Source organism: Acomys minous (assembly GCF_964271855.1).
Source record: "Acomys minous genome assembly, chromosome: 8".
In the NCBI taxonomy this organism is placed as follows: Eukaryota; Metazoa; Chordata; class Mammalia; order Rodentia; family Muridae; genus Acomys; species Acomys minous.
This window is the reverse complement of record NC_140489.1, coordinates 126,217,175-126,234,838: the sequence shown is the minus strand read 5'-3', so window position 1 is coordinate 126,234,838 and position 17,664 is coordinate 126,217,175. Positions and strand designations below refer to the sequence as shown.

The 17,664-nt window shown below is 55.4% G+C and overlaps 1 protein-coding gene across 2 annotated transcripts in view; it reads right to left on the bottom strand.

Moving 5' to 3' along the window:
- Positions 1-293: 293 nt before the first annotated feature.
- The window catches only part of TLN1 (talin 1), a 32,532-nt gene continuing 15,161 nt past the window's right edge, over positions 294-17,664 (bottom strand). For both annotated transcript variants that reach the window (XM_084791529.1, XM_084791530.1), the window contains 39 exons: positions 17,354-17,648; positions 16,629-16,795; positions 15,716-15,844; positions 15,324-15,440; positions 15,109-15,222; positions 14,813-14,947; positions 14,548-14,676; positions 14,283-14,385; positions 13,961-14,169; positions 13,570-13,689; positions 13,196-13,393; positions 12,885-13,024; positions 12,644-12,737; positions 12,473-12,562; positions 12,244-12,366; positions 10,544-10,687; positions 9,972-10,133; positions 9,629-9,769; positions 9,359-9,540; positions 9,132-9,264; positions 8,593-8,694; positions 8,342-8,512; positions 8,105-8,254; positions 7,898-7,999; positions 7,703-7,822; positions 6,322-6,468; positions 6,037-6,203; positions 5,762-5,945; positions 5,546-5,671; positions 5,336-5,452; positions 4,436-4,621; positions 4,243-4,350; positions 3,698-3,803; positions 2,282-2,406; positions 2,044-2,169; positions 1,848-1,910; positions 1,563-1,745; positions 935-1,063; positions 294-826 (listed from right to left, as the gene is read on the bottom strand). In XM_084791529.1, the coding sequence (XP_084647655.1) occupies positions 701-826; positions 935-1,063; positions 1,563-1,745; positions 1,848-1,910; positions 2,044-2,169; positions 2,282-2,406; positions 3,698-3,803; positions 4,243-4,350; positions 4,436-4,621; positions 5,336-5,452; positions 5,546-5,671; positions 5,762-5,945; positions 6,037-6,203; positions 6,322-6,468; positions 7,703-7,822; positions 7,898-7,999; positions 8,105-8,254; positions 8,342-8,512; positions 8,593-8,694; positions 9,132-9,264; positions 9,359-9,540; positions 9,629-9,769; positions 9,972-10,133; positions 10,544-10,687; positions 12,244-12,366; positions 12,473-12,562; positions 12,644-12,737; positions 12,885-13,024; positions 13,196-13,393; positions 13,570-13,689; positions 13,961-14,169; positions 14,283-14,385; positions 14,548-14,676; positions 14,813-14,947; positions 15,109-15,222; positions 15,324-15,440; positions 15,716-15,844; positions 16,629-16,795; positions 17,354-17,648 (5,463 nt within the window). In that variant the 3' untranslated portion in view covers positions 294-700. The remainder of the gene's footprint in view (positions 827-934; positions 1,064-1,562; positions 1,746-1,847; positions 1,911-2,043; positions 2,170-2,281; positions 2,407-3,697; positions 3,804-4,242; positions 4,351-4,435; positions 4,622-5,335; positions 5,453-5,545; positions 5,672-5,761; positions 5,946-6,036; positions 6,204-6,321; positions 6,469-7,702; positions 7,823-7,897; positions 8,000-8,104; positions 8,255-8,341; positions 8,513-8,592; positions 8,695-9,131; positions 9,265-9,358; positions 9,541-9,628; positions 9,770-9,971; positions 10,134-10,543; positions 10,688-12,243; positions 12,367-12,472; positions 12,563-12,643; positions 12,738-12,884; positions 13,025-13,195; positions 13,394-13,569; positions 13,690-13,960; positions 14,170-14,282; positions 14,386-14,547; positions 14,677-14,812; positions 14,948-15,108; positions 15,223-15,323; positions 15,441-15,715; positions 15,845-16,628; positions 16,796-17,353; positions 17,649-17,664) is intronic.

The window sequence follows — 17,664 nt, the reverse complement described above, 5'->3', positions numbered from 1 at the left end:
CAACAAAACAAAACAAAGAAAAATGGAATTTGGCTAGGGTCTGAGTCTGAAATCTCTCTATACTCTTAACTGATTATAAAGAATAAAGTGTACTTGCTAATCAGAGAACAGTGACAACTGCTGTCTCGAGGCTCTTGAAATTTACAGAGAGTGGCTTTGCAGGTCGTCTCCCACATAGCACAACTGTTGGGTACAAGGAGGGGAAAAGCGCTCCTGTGTGAAAGAACTTACTCCTCCCTTCCCCCATGCCCCTGGGGAAGATCTCCCATCTCCTCACAAAGCCAGGCTGCAGCTGTAGGTAGAATGACCTTTATTGGAGCATGACCTGTGACCTGTTTGGGGTTTGCAAACCTCAAGCTCCATAGGTAACGGGGTAGGGGATATAGTATCAAAAAGGGGTGAGTTGAGCTGGTGTGGGCACCGGGACTGGCTGGAGCAGCTGGGCCTGGCAGGTTCAAACTGAGGTACAGTAGCGATGGGTGTTAATACTCTGGGAGGGGTAGGCACTTAGGGGTGCGAAGGCACTTGGAGTCAGAGAGAGGACAGGGCTGCAGTGGGACTGGGCAGGGCCAGGCCCAGGTTTGGCAGGCACTTTGGGGAGTGCTGGGGCTGGGCAGGCTGGGCCCTCACAGCCCAGGAGGCTTTGGTAGTAGCAGGCACAGTCTCTGGGCTGGGTCTGCTTTAAATACAAGGGACGTCCTTATTGCTCATCCCGAAGCTCTGAAGGCAAAAACTTGTACTGCTGCTGCCGGATCTGGGCAAGCTTTTTCCGAGCCTCTTCTAGCTCTCGCTCCTTCCGAAGCATCTCTTCCTGTGCTGCGATAATCTGAGGGAGTAAGGGCCAAGCAACTCAGCAAAATGCATTAGCACGGGCAGGTGGGACAGCACAGGCAACAGACACGGGTTCCCAACAGTGTCCCTCTGAATAGCTCACCTGGGCAATGCCCCCAACCATTTTCTCCTTCACCACCACTGTCTCATTCTCCTGGTCTTCAAAAGCTGCAGCCTTCTGGGCCGCCTTTACCAAGTTATCTGAGGCCCTCTTCACTGCATTGCCAGCAGCCTGCACAAGGAGCAAAGAGCGACTCCTGAGAGCTCAGGGTTCTAGTTCAGAGAGCCCCTTGACTCCACAAACAAACGCTCTCGGGTGTGATAGTGTTAGCTGTCACCTTTACACACTGTGGGGCCACCTGGGAAGGGAGCATCAGCGAAGGACTGTCCGGATTAGGGTGGCCTATGGGTTATTGCTAGGGAATCACCTTGACTATACTGACTGATGTGGGAAGACCTGTCCACCATGGGTGGCACTATTCCTTGGGCAGGAAGTTTGGATTCTATGAGTAGGAAAAGCTCAACACTAGCTTTTCCCTAGTAGTACATGGATCTTGTCTGTGAATATAATGTAACTGGCTGCTTCAAGTTCCTGCTGAGCTCCCAGTAACGATGGTCTGTGACCCAGAACTGTGAGCCAAACACACTCTCCCCCCTTTCAACTGCTTTTGTCCGGGTGTTTCCATCAGCAGCAGTGCAGCAGAGAGACCGTGGGTGGGTCAGTTTCTTACCTGAAGCCGTTTCATTGCCTCAGAGTCCTGATCTGCTTTGACCTTGCAAGCTACCAGGAGCTGGGCTGTGGAGGCAGCTACCTGCTTGGCTGAGGAGATGAGTTTCTCCTGGCTGGCATGGCCCTGGACAGCTGCGTTGGCTGCCTCACACAGATTGTTGGTGGCTGCGGCCACCATACGGGCCTAACGGGGACAAAGAGTTAAGATTAAAGTGAGCCTCTGCTCCATTCCAACTTCCTCAAGTCTGCCCAACCCAGAAAGACACAGCGCGTGCTCTGCACTCACAGCAGAAATGAGGCCCTGGGACCACTGCCCGTCATCCAGTGCATTGGCTGGGATGGCGCCCACCTACAGGAAAGAGAAGTGAGCCCGCTGAGACCTAGCCTGTCCTGACCGCAAAGCCTTTTGGGAGGCTGAGGTTTTGAATGGGATGACAAAACCATGGCCACGGTGGCCTCCCTCCCCTGGTGTGAACACTGACCTTTCCCTGAGCCACCAGCTCCCTCTGGGCTGCCGATGCAGCTTTTACTAGTGCACTGGTGGCTGCTGCAATGGACTTGGCAGCTTCCAGAATTTGCTCCTCAAAGTTCAAGGACTCATCTGCCTCCTGTAGAGAGAAGGTTACAGTGGGGCAGGGAGCGGGGGAGGCTGTGAGAAAGGGGACAGAGGTGGAGACCTCTTGCTCTCGTGGGGGTGGAAGGGGAGAGAGCAGCCCTGACCTTGGGTTTGGCCCGGGGTTTCAGTTGCTCCAGCTTTTTGGCTGCAGCCTCAATGGCAGCTGCAGCTCCTAGGAGCTCGTTCTCAGCAATAACAGTTGGGTCCTCTGGGTCCACCCACTCTGTTCCTGTGGGTGAAGATGGGAGGAGGAGGCTGAGGCAGGGTGAAGATGGGAGGAGGAGGCTGAGGCAGGGTGAGGATGGGAGGAGGAGGCTGAGGCAGGGTGAAGATGGGAGGAGGAGGCTGAGGCAGGGTGAGGATGGGAGGAGGAGGCTGAGGCAGGGTGAGGATGGGAGGAGGAGGCTGAGGCAGGGTGAGGATGGGAGGAGGAGGAGGCTGAGGCAGGGTGAGGACGGGAGGAGGAGGCTGAGGCAGGGTGAAGATGGGAGGAGGAGGCTGAGGCAGGGTGAGGATGGGAGGAGGAGGAGGCTGAGGCAGGGTGAGGATGGGAGGAGGAGGAGGCTGAGGCAGGGTGAGGATGGGAGGAGGAGGCTGAGGCAGGGTGAAGATGGGAGGAGGAGGCTGAGGCAGGGTGAGGATGGGAGGAGGAGGAGGCTGAGGCAGGGTGAGGATGGGGGGAGGAGGAGGCTGAGGCAGGGTGAGGATGGGAGGAGGAGGCTGAGGCAGGGTGAGGATGGGAGGAGGAGGAGGCTGAGGCAGGGTGAGGACGGGAGGAGGAGGCTGAGGCAGGGTGAGGATGGGAGGAGGAGGCTGAGGCAGGGTGAGGACGGGAGGAGGAGGCTGAGGCAGGGTGAGGATGGGAGGAGGAGGAGGCTGAGGCAGGGTGAGGACGGGAGGAGGAGGCTGAGGCAGGGTGAGGATGGGAGGAGGAGGCTGAGGCAGGGTGAGGACGGGAGGAGGAGGCTGAGGCAGGGTGAGGATGGGAGGAGGAGGAGGCTGAGGCAGGGTGAGGATAGGAGGAGGAGGAGGCTGAGGCAGGGTGAGGATGGGAGGAGGAGGAGGCTGAGGCAGGGTGAGGACGGGAGGAGGAGGCTGAGGCAGGGTGAGGATGGGAGGAGGAGGAGGCTGAGGCAGGGTGAGGACGGGAGGAGGAGGAGGCTGAGGCAGGGTGAGGACGGGAGGAGGAGGAGGCTGAGGCAGGGTGAGGACGGGAGGAGGAGGCTGAGGCAGGGTGAGGATGGGAGGAGGAGGAGGCTGAGGCAGGGTGAGGACGGGAGGAGGAGGAGGCTGAGGCAGGGTGAGGACGGGAGGAGGAGGCTGAGGCAGGGTGAGGATGGGAGGAGGAGGAGGCTGAGGCAGGGTTGGGAGGTTAGAAGCACTAGGGGCTACTTAGCATCTCCAGGTTCTGGCACCTCTGAGGACTAGAAGCACAGGCTAGCTCAGAGCCATTTAACCAGGAAGCAGAGACTCTGCCTTGATAAGAGTTTACCTTCCCTCCCTGTCTCTCATTACCTTACCTTTCATGGCCTCAGCAGCCTGGATGAGCTCAGTCACCGAGCCAGCCACTCGCTTCGAGTGTCCAGTTAACTGCTGCTTCAGTTCTGGGTTTGGCTTCTGAAGGGTCTGTGGATGGAGAGCACAGTCAGATCCGAGGCTCCAGCCTGATCTGTGGCACCAGGCAGACCGTGCTCCCGACCCTCACCAGAGCACTCCACACACCCTCCAACACCTCCACCTACTCCAGCACACAGTGCACCATGCAGCACACACAGTGCAGAGTGGGGCTGGGAACTCACCGGCTGACAAGCAAGGAGAATGATCAAGTGAGAGGAGATGGTAAGGGCGGATTAGGGGAAGGTCAGATGGGGGGAGGAGACAAGAGAAGAGGAAGAAGAAGAGGTGAGCAGGACAAGCAAAGACCATAAGAACAGTGGGGCCTGACAGACAGGAGATGTGGAACGAATGGATTTGGGAAGAGTTGGTAGGGCAGGTCTGGACGAGAGGAGCTTAGGAAATTGACTGTGCACGCAAAAGGCGGGAACAAGGAGCAACGGCGCCTTACCAGCAGCACGTGGTCCAGCAGCTCCAGGTAGCCATTGGCACATTCCCGGCCATAGTGCAGGGCTCGAAGCCTTACATCAGGTGCCACCTCTGGGTGGAAAGCTGCTTCCTGTCCCCAGAGCAGCAGGTTAGCTTCAGAGCTTCTGGCCTCCCAAAACCCTGTAGTCTCACCACCTCACCAGCAGCATTTCTACCTTGCAAGCCCGAAGCATATCTGCAATCGCACGTCGGCTCAGATTGGCTGTGGCAATGACATCTTCCTGTCGGCAGGAGTTGCCAGCAGCAACAGCTTTGGCTGTTGCCATAGTAATACCCTTGGTCATTCGGATAAAATCTTCAGGGGTAGAGGTCTTGGCAGGTGGCTCTGGGGAACAGAAGACCTGTTGGGGAAAAAAAGATTTTTACAGTGTCCAAGACTGGAAGACAACAGTCATGTGATTTAGGCCACAAATCCATGTGTTCAAAAAGCTCCCCCCACCTTTTCCACTCTTCTCTCATTCATTACATCTCAACCGAAGTTCCCCTCCCTCCTCCACACCTCCCCTCCCCGCCCCCAGATCCAGGGGTGGGGGGTGGGGGGGTGGGCCTCCCAGAGATATCAAGTTGCAGTAAGACTGGGCATATGCCCTCACATTAAGGCTGGGGGAGGCAACCCACAAAGAGGAAAGGGGTGCCAAGAGTAGGTCAAGGAGTCAAGACAGCCTGCTTTCTAGCCTGCTGCACAACTCTTAACATACACATAAAGGACCCAAGTCAGACCCACACAGGCTCCTGACTGTTGGCTCAGTCTCTGTGAGTCCCTATGAGCCCTGCTTAGCTGATTCTGTGAGCTACAAAAAGCTTTTCTAGGGTAGCTACTGTGGGTCAAGTCCTTACAACTATTCCTACATCACGGCTAACAGAGAGCAGGGCTGGTCATGGTTCTGACTGAGATTGTGTCTGGAAACTAAGCCGTGCCTCTTGGCCAGGGTGCAGCTCAGCAGAGGCACGGTGGGAGGTCATGTGGGAAGTTTGGTAATGAGCAAGCACTGTGTGGAGGAATGCAGGCGAGGTCCCATCAGTCTAGTCACCCACTGCCCTGGGCTTGTGCTCACCGCCAGTTCCTGCCTTATGTGCTCTGTGGTGGCCTCTAGGGCCCGAGTGCCTTTGGTGGCCTCATCTTCCACAGCCTTCACTGTCTTGAGCAATGATGTCACATTGGTCACCATCACCTGAGGGCAGCAGTGGAATGGGGGTAGAGATCATGGTCAGAGCTGGAGGAAGTGCAGCAGCCATCCCCTCTGCTGCTCCTCGCTGCCTCCAACCTTGGCAGAGTTCTTGAGCTGCCACACGGCAGGGTCATCCCCAACTTTGCCTGCCGCGGCCTTCGTTGCACTGATGAGGTCTCCCAAGGCCTTGGCTACGTCCTTTACTGCGTTGATCAGCACCACCTGTGTGGGAAGAGGGGCCTGGCTTGTGAGCTGGGGAAGGGCAACAGGAAGTTGAGGCTTTGGACAGAATCAGGGATGCTAGGTAGATACCTGAGTTTCTGGGTCTTCGGCTCCCAGGCTGGCTGCACCAAGCTTGACTACATCAGCGAGACGGGTGATGGTGGCCACTGAGGACTGGGCAGCTTGTGCCAACCTCTCCTGGCTCCCAGCTGCGTTCTGCACTAGGACCTTGGTGTCCTCCACAAGAACCTTTGCTGTCTTTAAGATACCCTCCCTGGGGAGGCCCCAGCCTGGTCAGCTTTCCTCAGGGTCCCAACTCGCTGGCCCATGCCAACCTGCCTCCCTCTGGCCAGTTCCCTCCTCACCGGTGGTCAGCAAAAGTCTCAGCGCCCTCACGGTTGAGTGTGCCAGCAGTAGCAAACATGATGGTGGTGTCAAGGTCAGCAATGATGCCAGACACAGCACTGGCTGCTGTGATGCAGGCCTGGGTACCGCGATTCCCAGCCTGGAGTGCAGCCAAGACATGGGAGACCTGGAGGCAAAGTTATATGGCGCAAGGTGATTACAGAGAACAACAGAGACAGAGTGGGGAGGTACCCAGAGTTGGGAAAGACACACAACCCCACCCCCCACCCTAGGTCAGCAGTTACCTTCTCGGATACTCTCCGGGCACACTCTATGAGCTCCTTCTTGGTGTAGACATCACTGGGGCTACACTGCAGGGCACCTGCCTTAGTGACCAGAGCAGAACAGCCATGGCCCAACTCCTGTACTCGGTGCTTGATATGGGCACCTATCTGTGAAGAGCAGAGGGAACATTGGTGATTTTATAAGGCTACACAGAGAAACCCCGCCTCAAACAAACAAACAAATAAACAAACAAAAAAGAGTGCTCAGGGACCTCCACTGTATCTAGAGGAAGCTTTGAGGACGCACAAAAAACTGGACCAGTGGGATGGCTCAGTCAGTGGGTAAAACACTTGTGTGAGCCTGATCACCTGAGTTAGATTGCTCAGAGTCACGGTGGAAGGAGAGAATTGATTCTGCAAAGTTGTCATTTGACCTTCAAATGTGCACTGTGACATGTGCACATCCGCACTCACACACATTGCACACACACACACACACACACTGATAATAATAAACAAAAAATCTTTAAAAAGAAGCATACACCACAGACTAATGGAGTTGTAAGAAAAGGCTCCCAGCGCAGACTCTTTTGGTTTCTTAAAGCAGGAGTCACCTCCTACACATGGAAAATAGTGAGAGGCACCACATGGTGAGGCCTGGTCAGGCACCAGGGGAGGAGGGAAGGCATCAGAGGAAGAGGGAAGGCACCAGGGGAGGAGGGAGGCACCAGGGGAGGAGGGAAGGCACCAGGGGAGGAGGGAGGCACCAGGGAAGGAGGGAAGGCACCAGGGGAGGAGGGAGGCACCAGGGGAGGAGAGAAGGCACCAGGGGAGGAGGGAAGGCACCAGGGGAGGAGGGAAGGCATCAGAGGAAGAGGGAAGGCACCAGGGGAGGAGGGAAGGCACCAGGGGAGGAGGGAGGCACCAGGGGAGGAGGGACGCACCAGGGGAGGAGGGAAGGCACGCTTAGGCTTGGTTATTTGAGTCAGAGTTGCGGCTTATGATCCAGCCTGTGTGGGCTTATGGAGGGCTTGGGGATTTGGTGTGTCCTGCTAAGATCCAGTTACTCATACTCTTGGAAAGAAAAGCCAAGAGCTTAGGCAAGGATGAGCGCCATGAATCGGCAACAAGGAAGTAGTAAGGAGGGAAGTGACTCTCAGCCCAGTGGAGGTCTCACAGGGTTGGCAGAGGCCAGAGAAGCAGAAGCCTGCGGATCCTGAGCTGTCTGTCCCTCTGTCATGTCTATACAGCCCGGCTCACTCTTTATGCAGTGGCCTTGAAGGTGTGCTGTCCTTCACCTGACAGGCTGGAGGCTGGAGTGTAGGGTAGCCCTGGAAGCCGCCATGGGAACAAAGGCATGAGCTGGAAGCTCCTGAGGAGGCAGAGTGGCCTCCATGTTTACCTCTTCATTTTCAGCAGCCACAGCTGCAGGCTTGGCTTGCGAGGCCAGTCGGCCATAGTCACTGGTCAGCTGGTTGGCAAGGGGGCCCAGCTCCTCGGGGCTGGTGTTTGACTTCGTTACCTAGTGATGAGGGAAGAAGTGGTGTTCTGAGCAGGCCAACTCTCTGAGGGCAGTCCTCTCATGTCCCGAACTTACCATCTCTTGAACAGTGACAGCAATGGCCTTGGCTGTCCTCACCATGGTTGTCTGGTAATCTACGAACGAACCTTCTGGTTCACCCATAGGTCCTTCATCTAGCTGAGGGAGGAGGATGAGCCAAAGAGGAACTGTCAGGGCCACCGCTGCTGTGCCCCAAGTCCCTAGCCCAGGGCAGCCTCTGCCCACAGGTACCCTGGCCCTCACCTGGTTGATGGCCTGCGTGATGGAGTCCACCATGCCACCGACGACTCCTGCAGCACTGGCTGCTTCGTTGAGCGTTGTTGTTAAGTCCTCCACAGCCTCTGTCATCATCTGCACAGCCTCCTCCAGGGCCTCCTGGGTGTGTGCTGCTTGCTATGGGGATGCACAAGTGAGGAAAGCCTGTAGCTCCTGCTCTTCCGGCTCGTACTAGCAATCACCCGTCCTGGGCCCCTTCACTACCTTGGGGTTACCACCAGCCTCCTTGGCAGTGTACAGCAACTGCAAGGCAGACTCGGCCAATGTTTTCGTCTGGTCCAGAAGTGCCATCTGCTGCGGGTGGCTCAGGGTCTTCGAAGCAGCACCCACTGCAGCCAGGGTGAGTGGTTCAAAGTACTGAGCCATCTGGGACACCTGAAGCAGGAAGCTGGGGTTAGAGTCAGGTGTTCTCTTAAACCTGTCCCCTCAGACTCCCCACGTGACTCCTCAAGTACCTTGTGTCCCAGCTGGGAGGCTTCGGCCCGGGCAGCAGTGGCCAGTGGCTCAATGAGATGAGAAATTTCCTGGACTGCAGTGAGCATCTGAGTGTGCAAAGCCTGGGGAGGAAGTGCAACTCAGCCCTCTGGTGCACAGAACCCCACTCTTCCTTCCAGCTGTGTATGTGCGCGGTACCGGGGATGGAACCGAGGTTTTGTGTGTGCTTAGCATGCACTGTACCCCTGAGCTCCAGCCCAGCCCCCAGGCTTCCTTCCATATGTGACTCCTTACCCAGCCCCAGCATTCCCCAGCCCTTGACATATGTATAGGAATTTCTCCCCCTATACTCTCTTCTCTGAGCCTGACATCTCCATTCCTTTTTGATTTTTTGTTTGTTTTTTGAGACAAGGTTTCTGTGTGTAGCCTTGGCTGTCCTGGACTTACTGTGTAGACCAGGCTGGCCTCGAACTCACAAACATCTGCCTGCCTCTGCTGGGATTGAAGGTGTGTGCCACCACGCCCGGCCATCTCCATGCTTGAACACATCTCTCCTCACCTCCTGAGAGATCCCCTCACGAGGAGCGAGCTGCTGGCTGACAGCAGCAAGAGAAGCCTGGTCAAGGTCACGTAGGCAGCTGTTCAGCGCTGCAATGGCCGTCTCACACTCTAACTGCCCCGGGGCTTTGTCTCTGCAGACAGAGCACAGTTTCCACGTAAAGACATCTCCTTAAAGGCTATTACCTCATCCCATCCCCCAAATCTGGAATATAGACCCCTCAGTACCTCATGCTTGTAATCAGCTTCTTGATGGAATCTGAGACAGTGCGAGAGTGGCCAGCCAGCACTGACCAGCGTGGGGGGTCACGGGGGTTGACTGCCAGAGCCCGAGCTGTCTGGATGAGCCCCCCGGCACTCTCTAGCATTGTTTTAGCAGAGATTACAATAGGCTCCATGGCGGCTCGGCCCTGAGGAGAGAGGGGGCGGAAGTCAAGTCTCATGACTTACGCTCACACAGATGAAGTGGCTCCTCAGTTCTCAGTCACACTGCCTCACCTCAGGGCTGATCTGGGCAGGGACGCTGGAGAATTCAGGGTTGGATGCAAATGCGCTCAGATTATCCACAGCTTCCAGCAGAGGGGCTGTAGCTGCCCGGCACTGGGCACGGTTCTCCTCTGTGAAGGCCCCATCTAGTGCCTGGAAGTGAACAGGGAGCCTCAGGACGTGGTGGGCAGACAAAGAGTGAAACCCAGGCCACCGGCACGGGCTCGAGGACTGCTTGCTTGTCTGGACAGGCAAGCACAGGGGGCTCCAGCAAGAGACCCCAGCGAACGACCAGGAGGCTCAGGCAGAGATGGTGGGATGGGTCAGGGAACCTGAAAACTCAAACACTTGAAACCTTGATGGTCTTGACGAGGTTGGCTGTACTGTTGGCCACCTCCTTGGCTGACTGTACAAACTGGCGCTTGGCAGTAGGGTTGGCGGTCCGGGCAGAAGCTAGGCGACAGCTGTTACACAGCGCAGAAGTGTGCTTCGCCACAATAGTGGCTGCAGATAACACCTGAGGAGACAGACATGGAAAAGCTGTGACAAGAGTGGAAGGAAGAATGCAAACCTAAGGGGAGCCACATCAGAGTTGGAGGGTGGAGGATGGTGCCCTCGCAGTCTGTACAGAGTCGAGATGTGGGAGAAAGGATGCTCAAGGATGAACTGGATTTAGGGGTGGGAGAAACGGACAATAAATACAGTAACACAGAAATATCAAAATGGGGCAAGTGAGAGAAAGAGCTTAGATATGTCTAAGTTGTGACCGTAGTGCCAGGACGTGGCAGGAGACAGTCAACAAGCGCTGTGTGGATGGTGGGACTGCGCCTCCTCCTCCTCCCTCACAGGTGCCTCCTCTCCCTCTTCCTCCCAGAGCCTCTCCATCCTTTCTCAGCCTTGCCTGTGGTACCTGTTCTCCTGCATTACCTGGGCCTGGGTACAGCCAGGCTCCCCCAAACTCTGACAGGCCATCTGAATCGCCTGGTTTGCACGGGCAAACTGGGTGGGTTCCACCAGTCCTTGCTGTCCAGCTTGGCTGTTGGGGTCAGAGACACCCACCAGATATGCAGCCTGGGGAGACAGAACAGTGGCGGAGGGGAGCGGGGTTAGTGTAGAACAGGCTTCCTGAGTTCTGTGTGCACAGAAGCAGTAACAACAAACCAGAGTTGCCCTGCTTAAGGCAAGTGTTCATTCTGTTAAACTGATGCAAACATTTCAGAAGGCTACAAAGAGATGGGCTGGGTACGGCAGTGCTGGCCTGTGATGCCAGCACCTAGGAGAAAAGCCGGTGAGTGTGAATGGCAAAGCTCGCCTGGGGTACATAGGAAAATAAGAACTGTTCTTATTAGACTTCGTTTCAGTTTACAAGTTTGTGCCAGATCACAGAATGAAAAGTCCAAAGTATAGCACACTGTTAAGTAGCAGTATAAATATTTGAAAGGCACACGCAGACACAGAGGCAGGAGGAGTGTATGCATGTTTAAGGCTAGCCTACTCTACGTAGTGAGTTTGAGGCCCGCAAAGAACTATCCTGCTCAAAAAGAGGAAAGAAATAAAAGACAATTCTAGAACAATAAGAGCTTTGGCAATGGATGGTTATGGCATTTACCATTTTTATAATGGGAAGACATATTTAATTTGTTCTTAAATCAACACAGGCTAGCTTTGTTTTTTCTTTTGTATGTTTCCCCCAAAATAAGAAAACAAAACAAAACAAAACCAAGAACAACAACGAACACCAGGAAGACTTTAAAGTCATGCCTGGGGCATGCTGAGAGCACTTGTTCCTGCAGAAGACCTGGGTTTGACTCTCAGCACCCACATGGTGACTCAACCACAACTTGCTCTAGCGGATCTTCTCATCTCTGCAGGCACCAGGCACCCACATGGTAAACAGACATACAAACACGCATACACATAAAATACATTTTTAAAAAGTATATAAATGCAGGTTCATTGAGAGCAGTTGGCTGCCATGCAAGAAGAGGGAGAGACAGAGAAAGAGAGAGAGACAGACAGACAGACATAGAGTACAAAAGAGAGCATAAAATAAAAAAATTTTAAAGAAAACAACAACAAAAACAAACAAACAAACAAACCCAAAACAAAACAAAGTCAAGCCACTTAGAGCAGGGTACCCAGGAACCAGGATAACAGGGCATAGGGAGATGGGTGAGGGAGAATGGTAGTCTTTTAGGAAAAGCAGCATCTGGAAAGGAATTCCCAGGAAGTTTTTGTTTTTGAATTTTTGGGCCTCAAACACAGAGATACCCTGCCTCTGCACAGTGCTAGGGTTAAAGGAGACCGTGCACCTGACCCTCCCTCCCCTGTAACTTACAAGCATGCTTCCCCTGGGTGGGGAGTGTGCTCAGTGGTGCAGTGCCAGCCTAACAGGCCACAAGAATCTAGTTCAATCCCAGCACCACTAAAAAGGCCTCACAGCTGGTCAGTGTCCTCAGATCAGGGTCACAGCAACCTGGACTGGTGGTGTTCAGCAACTTCTGATGACCGCCTCCCTCCCCTACGGGGGACCCAGATTTCACACTAGTGTCCTGACTTATACCCTTGAAGGCGAGAAAGGGCATGGCGAGCAGGAGTTGTTGCAGAGTCCATCTTAGGGGACGCACCTGTGCAGCTGCCTCAGTGAAGCCACAGAGAGCCTTGGAGGCTGTTGCAATGGCGTCTCCGAACTCTGGCAGATTTCCATTCTTGGCATTTTGGGAGATGCCAGTCATGGCCTCACCTAGGACCTAGGGAAGAGAGGGTGTCAGGAGGTTGTGACCATGTCTACTGACACCAGCGTGTCCGTGCTAAGTCTTTCCTGTCCCTGCCTCTGGAGCTCCCCATCCCACTAACCTTTGAGTTCTCCATGACACTGTCCAAACAACCGAAGTAAGACATGTCGTTAATGGGCTGGACGGGGTTCTCCAGGAGTTCTCGGACCGTCTATGTAGGGGAAAGTGACACGAAATTGGAGACTGGCCCTCAGCCCCAGCTCCTCAGCCCGTCCTCATGCTAACAGCTCACCTCTAGCTCCCGAAGCGCATTGTCACACTCCTTCTGGCCAGGTGCCTGCTGGGTGCACATGGTGATGAGCTGGTTGATGCTGTCTGTCACTGCCCTGGTTTGGGGGAGGAGTGTAGAACAGAGTGAGTAGGCCATCTTCCGTGAGTCCCGTGTGCGTGGGACTGCAAGTTTTCTTTTGCTTTGCTACTGCAAGCCTCACGAGATGTGTCCTCTGCGGCCAGGCTCCCCAGCTCCTGCTTACCGAGCAGCTGCAGCTAGCTGACTCTTGAGGGTGGGGGCGGCAGGGTCCGTGGACAGGGCCTTAGCAGCCAGAAGAAGTTTGCTTGAAGACATGGAGATGCCCTTCAAGTTGGACACCACCTGGGCGCGGTCCTCCTGGCTCTGTTAAAGGGGAAGGTGTATATTATCCTGTCATATCTGTCTCTAAAATGAACTTCTTTTCTAATACTCAATTCTGTTAGACTGCAGGGGAGGGAGCCAGGAGCAGACGCAACCTCTGACTACCCCACGCTCCCCACTGTGCTCTCAATTGCATCCTCTGCCTTTTCGTACCGGGGCCTGTCCTGCCATCTCCACACCAGCTTCCAGGAAGGTGCTGAAGTCCTGTCCAAATCGACCGGAGGCCCGAGCCAGGTCCTGAGGAGTTCCCCGGGAGGCCTGCACCAACTCTGTGGCTGCCTGATTTAATCCAGCAGCAGCTTCATTCAACCGGCTCTGAGCTTCTTGAAACGTCCCAGTGCTGGGAGGAAGCTGCAGGGTCAGAGGGAAGTCAGACAGGTGAGTGGGCATGAGGAGAGGCTGGGAGAGGCAGGCCAGGAAGGTGGGCACCAAACCTGAGGATATGAAAGGGGACAGATCTGGGGAGGCAGGGTCCATAGAGAAGAGACAGAAAGTTCTCCCGTGCCAGGCATGCCTGTTCCTCCTACCGAGTCACTCAGGAGTCGCTTGCTGGCATCTCCAACTGCTCTTAGGGCATTATCCACGTCTCTTTGGCCAGGCAGGCAGCTGACACAGCGGTTTAGCGCCTGGGTCACTGCTTTAGCCACCTGAAGTAGGAAAGGAACAGGGTTGCCAAAGGGAATAGTTTGGGAGAGCCTTCGCTTCACACTGGGACCTAGGAGATGACCGCTGTCCTGCCCCTGAAACTCAACAAAGAAAGGAACTTTTGAAGCTTAACACGCTGCGGTCAGGGTTAGCCAGGTTTGTGCCTAAGTCTAATGTCCACCAGCAGACCTGAGGATGGGAAGTGTGTCTGTCCTGCTAGGTGGGATCTAAGCGAGGGGTGGGGTGGGCACAAGTCCCTTCCCAACACCTGACCTGAGCAAGCCTCTGCTGGCTCTCTGGGTCCCCTGGATGGCCAGCTGCTTTCTTTGCCTCCTCAATGAGGCTGCTGGCCTTGTCCAGAACATCACTGGCTGTGTCAAGCACAATGGCCTGCACTGCAGGATCTGACGTCAGCGCAGCTACGCCCCGAGCAGCCTGGGCGAGTGACCGCAGTCCACTTGCCACGTCTCGAGCTGCAATACCTGAGGACACAGAGAGAAGAGGGGTTTGCTCCGTCAGCCCTACCCTCTAACAAGCCCCCCTTTCTCCACACCCCCATCACGTACCCTATTCCTAGCCCTCCCCTCCCCCATACCTGCATAGTTCTCGTTGCCCTGGGCAACCTCCCCCAGCAGTTTGGCGATAGCAGAGCTCACAGCTTTGGTGCTGTTGCCAAGATCTTGGGCACACTTCTCCATCTGCAGATAAGGGGGTGAAGGCTCAGGAGGAGGAGGAGGAGGAAGAAGCAAGAGGGCATTGGAGGAGGCTCTTGGGGCTGGCTGGCAGTGTAGGTGAGGGTTCTACAGCAGAGTTGAGCAGCCATCCAGGCTTGAGTGAGGGCGTGGTGGAAGACTACTCACTGTTTCCCCAGGCAGGGGTTTAAGCTTGCCGTCCCGAGCTGCTGCCTTTACTTCCTGCAGGTCTTTCTCTAGATTCTGTACGACACTCAGTGCAGAGTCCATCTCCAGAGGTCCGCACGCCTCCTGGGCCTGTGGCAGTGAGCAGCAGGGGTTACGTACCCGGGCCTCAGGTTATACCCTCCCTCTTAGACACCACACTGTGCACGCTCTCCCAGGAGTCTACACGCAGAGCCTTAGCTTCCATAGCAAAACACAGCTCCCATACCTTCTGGGCAGCGGTGCGGAGCTCTGCCAGAGCAGTGCCCAGGTTCTTTGCACACTGACTCAGCTGCATTGCGGAAGCCTGGTCCTGAATCGTTGGCACTGAGGCTTTTGCGGCTGCCACCATCTTCCCACCTGGCTGTTGGAGAACAGATATGCAAATGAGGTGCATGGCCCTCCCTCCAGCCTTCCGACAGACACTGGCCAGGTTGTAGCAAGCACTGGGGTTTGGCCTTAGCTACTAGCAGATCTTCAGATCGTGGAAGATGTAAGGTCACGGGAACATGGGGAGGGTCTTGCCTGCAGGAAGCTCTGGCTGGCAGCAATGAGGGCGAGCTGAGCACTAGGGCTGTCAGGTTGAGCTTGGCTTCCTCGGACCCCCTGCACCAGCAATGGAATCTGCTCTGCCACGGCCTGTAGGTCAAAACACCATTGAGTACCATGTTCTGGAAATAAGGAGAGTACCACATCTCTTCTCTGCCCTCTGTACTCCCACATACCCCTTGGAGCCTTACCTTACAGCTCTGCACCAGTAGGGGCTGGGGGCCCGCAGAGGCCTTGGGGGCAGAGGCTGCGTGCTGGGCTGCAGCGATGGTCTGCGTAGCAGAGGCTGCAGCTTGTTTGGCTGCATGCTGGGAGGACAGAGTAATGAGAAGACCAGGTATTCCCAGGCCTTGGCCTACCTAGCCCACATTACACCCTAAGAAAACACTGACTTTACCCATCCACTCCTGCTCAATCCTCTCACTGCATCTCAGCTTTTATTCCCCCCTCCCCACCTCTGCCCAGCCCAGACTGCCCTCCAGACGCTGCCCCCCCCTCCCCGCCTCCAGCCAGCCCAGACTGCCTGGCCTCACCTCCAGGCACTGCCCCCCACCTCTGCCCAGCCCAGACTGCCCGGCCTCACCTCCAGGCGCTGCACCAACTTCTTCTTGATGGCGTTCTGCGCAGCCGCGTTGGTGGCCATGCGAAGGCCCTCAGCTGCTTCCCGCAGTCGCTGCTGCTGCTCCTCACTGTCAGGGTGGGCGGCTGCTCCCTGAGAGGAGAGACAGTCATCAAACACAACCACTTAAACTCAAAACAGTCTTGTTTGACCCCTCTAAATCCAGTTTAAGGCTCACCTGTTTTTCTGACCTAATTTTGAATTACCTGCACGGAGGCAATAACTGCTAAGAACTGAGAACTGTTTCAGGAAGGACAGCGGGGTTGGGTGGGTGTGGAGTAGGGGCCCCAGGGTACTTAATTTCCACTAGGATGTGAGTCCTTTAGTGGAACTGTGCTTGCTTTCTTGCTGTTCTCCCTACAGAAGCCTCAGAGTTCTATATAGCCTAGGGTGAGCAGGGTGGCCTGGGAAGAGGACGGCTTTCTCTGGAGAAGGGATCTCGGGAATTTGCAGCAGCTGCAAAGCCCAGGGACCTTTGGGGCACCATGATGGTCTTTAGAACCTTGTGTGCCAGTGCCTAATGTTATCTTGTTCTATACGGCTGGTGGAGACCCCTGGAACTGAAAAACAACAGCAGCAAAAGGCTACCTGCCTTCACAGGCAACCAAGACAAGACCCCAAGTAGATATGGTAGCAACACAAGAAACGTGGGAACAGCAGACCTTCACCATGAAGGAAGACAGTGTAAGGACATGTACAGTCGGAGTGCACTGGGAGGCCCAGGCCTGGGAGCCTGGTTAGTGGCCCACCTGCAGGCTGGGAGCTGGGGCTTCCTGACCTCCTCTCTCCTATTTCCTGCTTTCCTTGGGTCTTCTCAGCAGACAGGTCCCACCTGGACCTCTCTACATCCCTTCAAGGACCCACGCAGGGTCGGTACCTTGGCGGCCTCCACCATCTTGGCGGTGGCGTCAGCAAGGATCTTGGCAGCGCTCAGGAGCTTCCGGGAGTTCTCCAGGTCACTCTCCCCTTCGGCATCGGCCTTGATGGCATTGACCAGGTCCGAGGTGGCTTGGGCCAGGATGCGGGCCTGTCGCACCATCTCCCCTAGAACACAGGATACCCTCAAGTAAGAAAGAGGATGGAAGGAGGGGGAGCGGGGCCAACAATGCAGTGGGGCTTTCGGGGACAGAGAGGAGACTGGCAAAGGCCTCAGGAGATTCGGAGCTCCAGTTTTCTGGGTTAAGATCTTGGAGAACAGATCTTGCAGTGAATTCTCATGGGAGGAGGGGCAGTTTCCAGCTGGCATTTCTAGTAAACGTATTTTGAGATGAAGAGACAGGAAGGTTAAAGTGGAGAAGGCTACTTTCCCCCTCTTCTTCCGTGTTTTCATGACTAGCTCTTAACCAAGCAACTTGCCACCTATCATTGTGTATAACTTGGTATCTTCTTTAAACGCCCCAAGGAAGACAGAACAAGGCTACTACTGCTGCTTTACCAATGCGGAAGAGGAGGCTCCAGACTCAACAATGAGCCACAGTTACACAGCTACAAGGCCACCGTGCTGATCCTCAGAGGTGGGGTGTCTGGGTCTGTAAGGCAATGTCTGGCGGGCTTGGGGTAAGCACGCGGGTCTTTTGTCTCCCCGGAGGTGAGTGCTCTTACCAGCATCACCCATAGAGCTGAAGATATTCTCAGTGACAGTGAGGATGGTGTCTGTGGCTTGGTCGTATCTGCCAGCGGGCCCAGCCCCTGTGGCGTGGGCCTTTACGTGCTGCAGCAGCTCGTTGAGGGCCTGGGTGACGGCGGTGGCTGCTGCTCCCACCCCTCTCAGCAGCTGTCCATCTTCTGTAGCTGCTTGGGAGGCAGACACACAGCCCTCCACAGCCTTGGCCACCAGTCGCCCTGCCTCTACCAGCTGTTCTTGGCAGACAGGTGAGCTAATTGTAGGTGCTACCACCTATAGGGGAACAGAA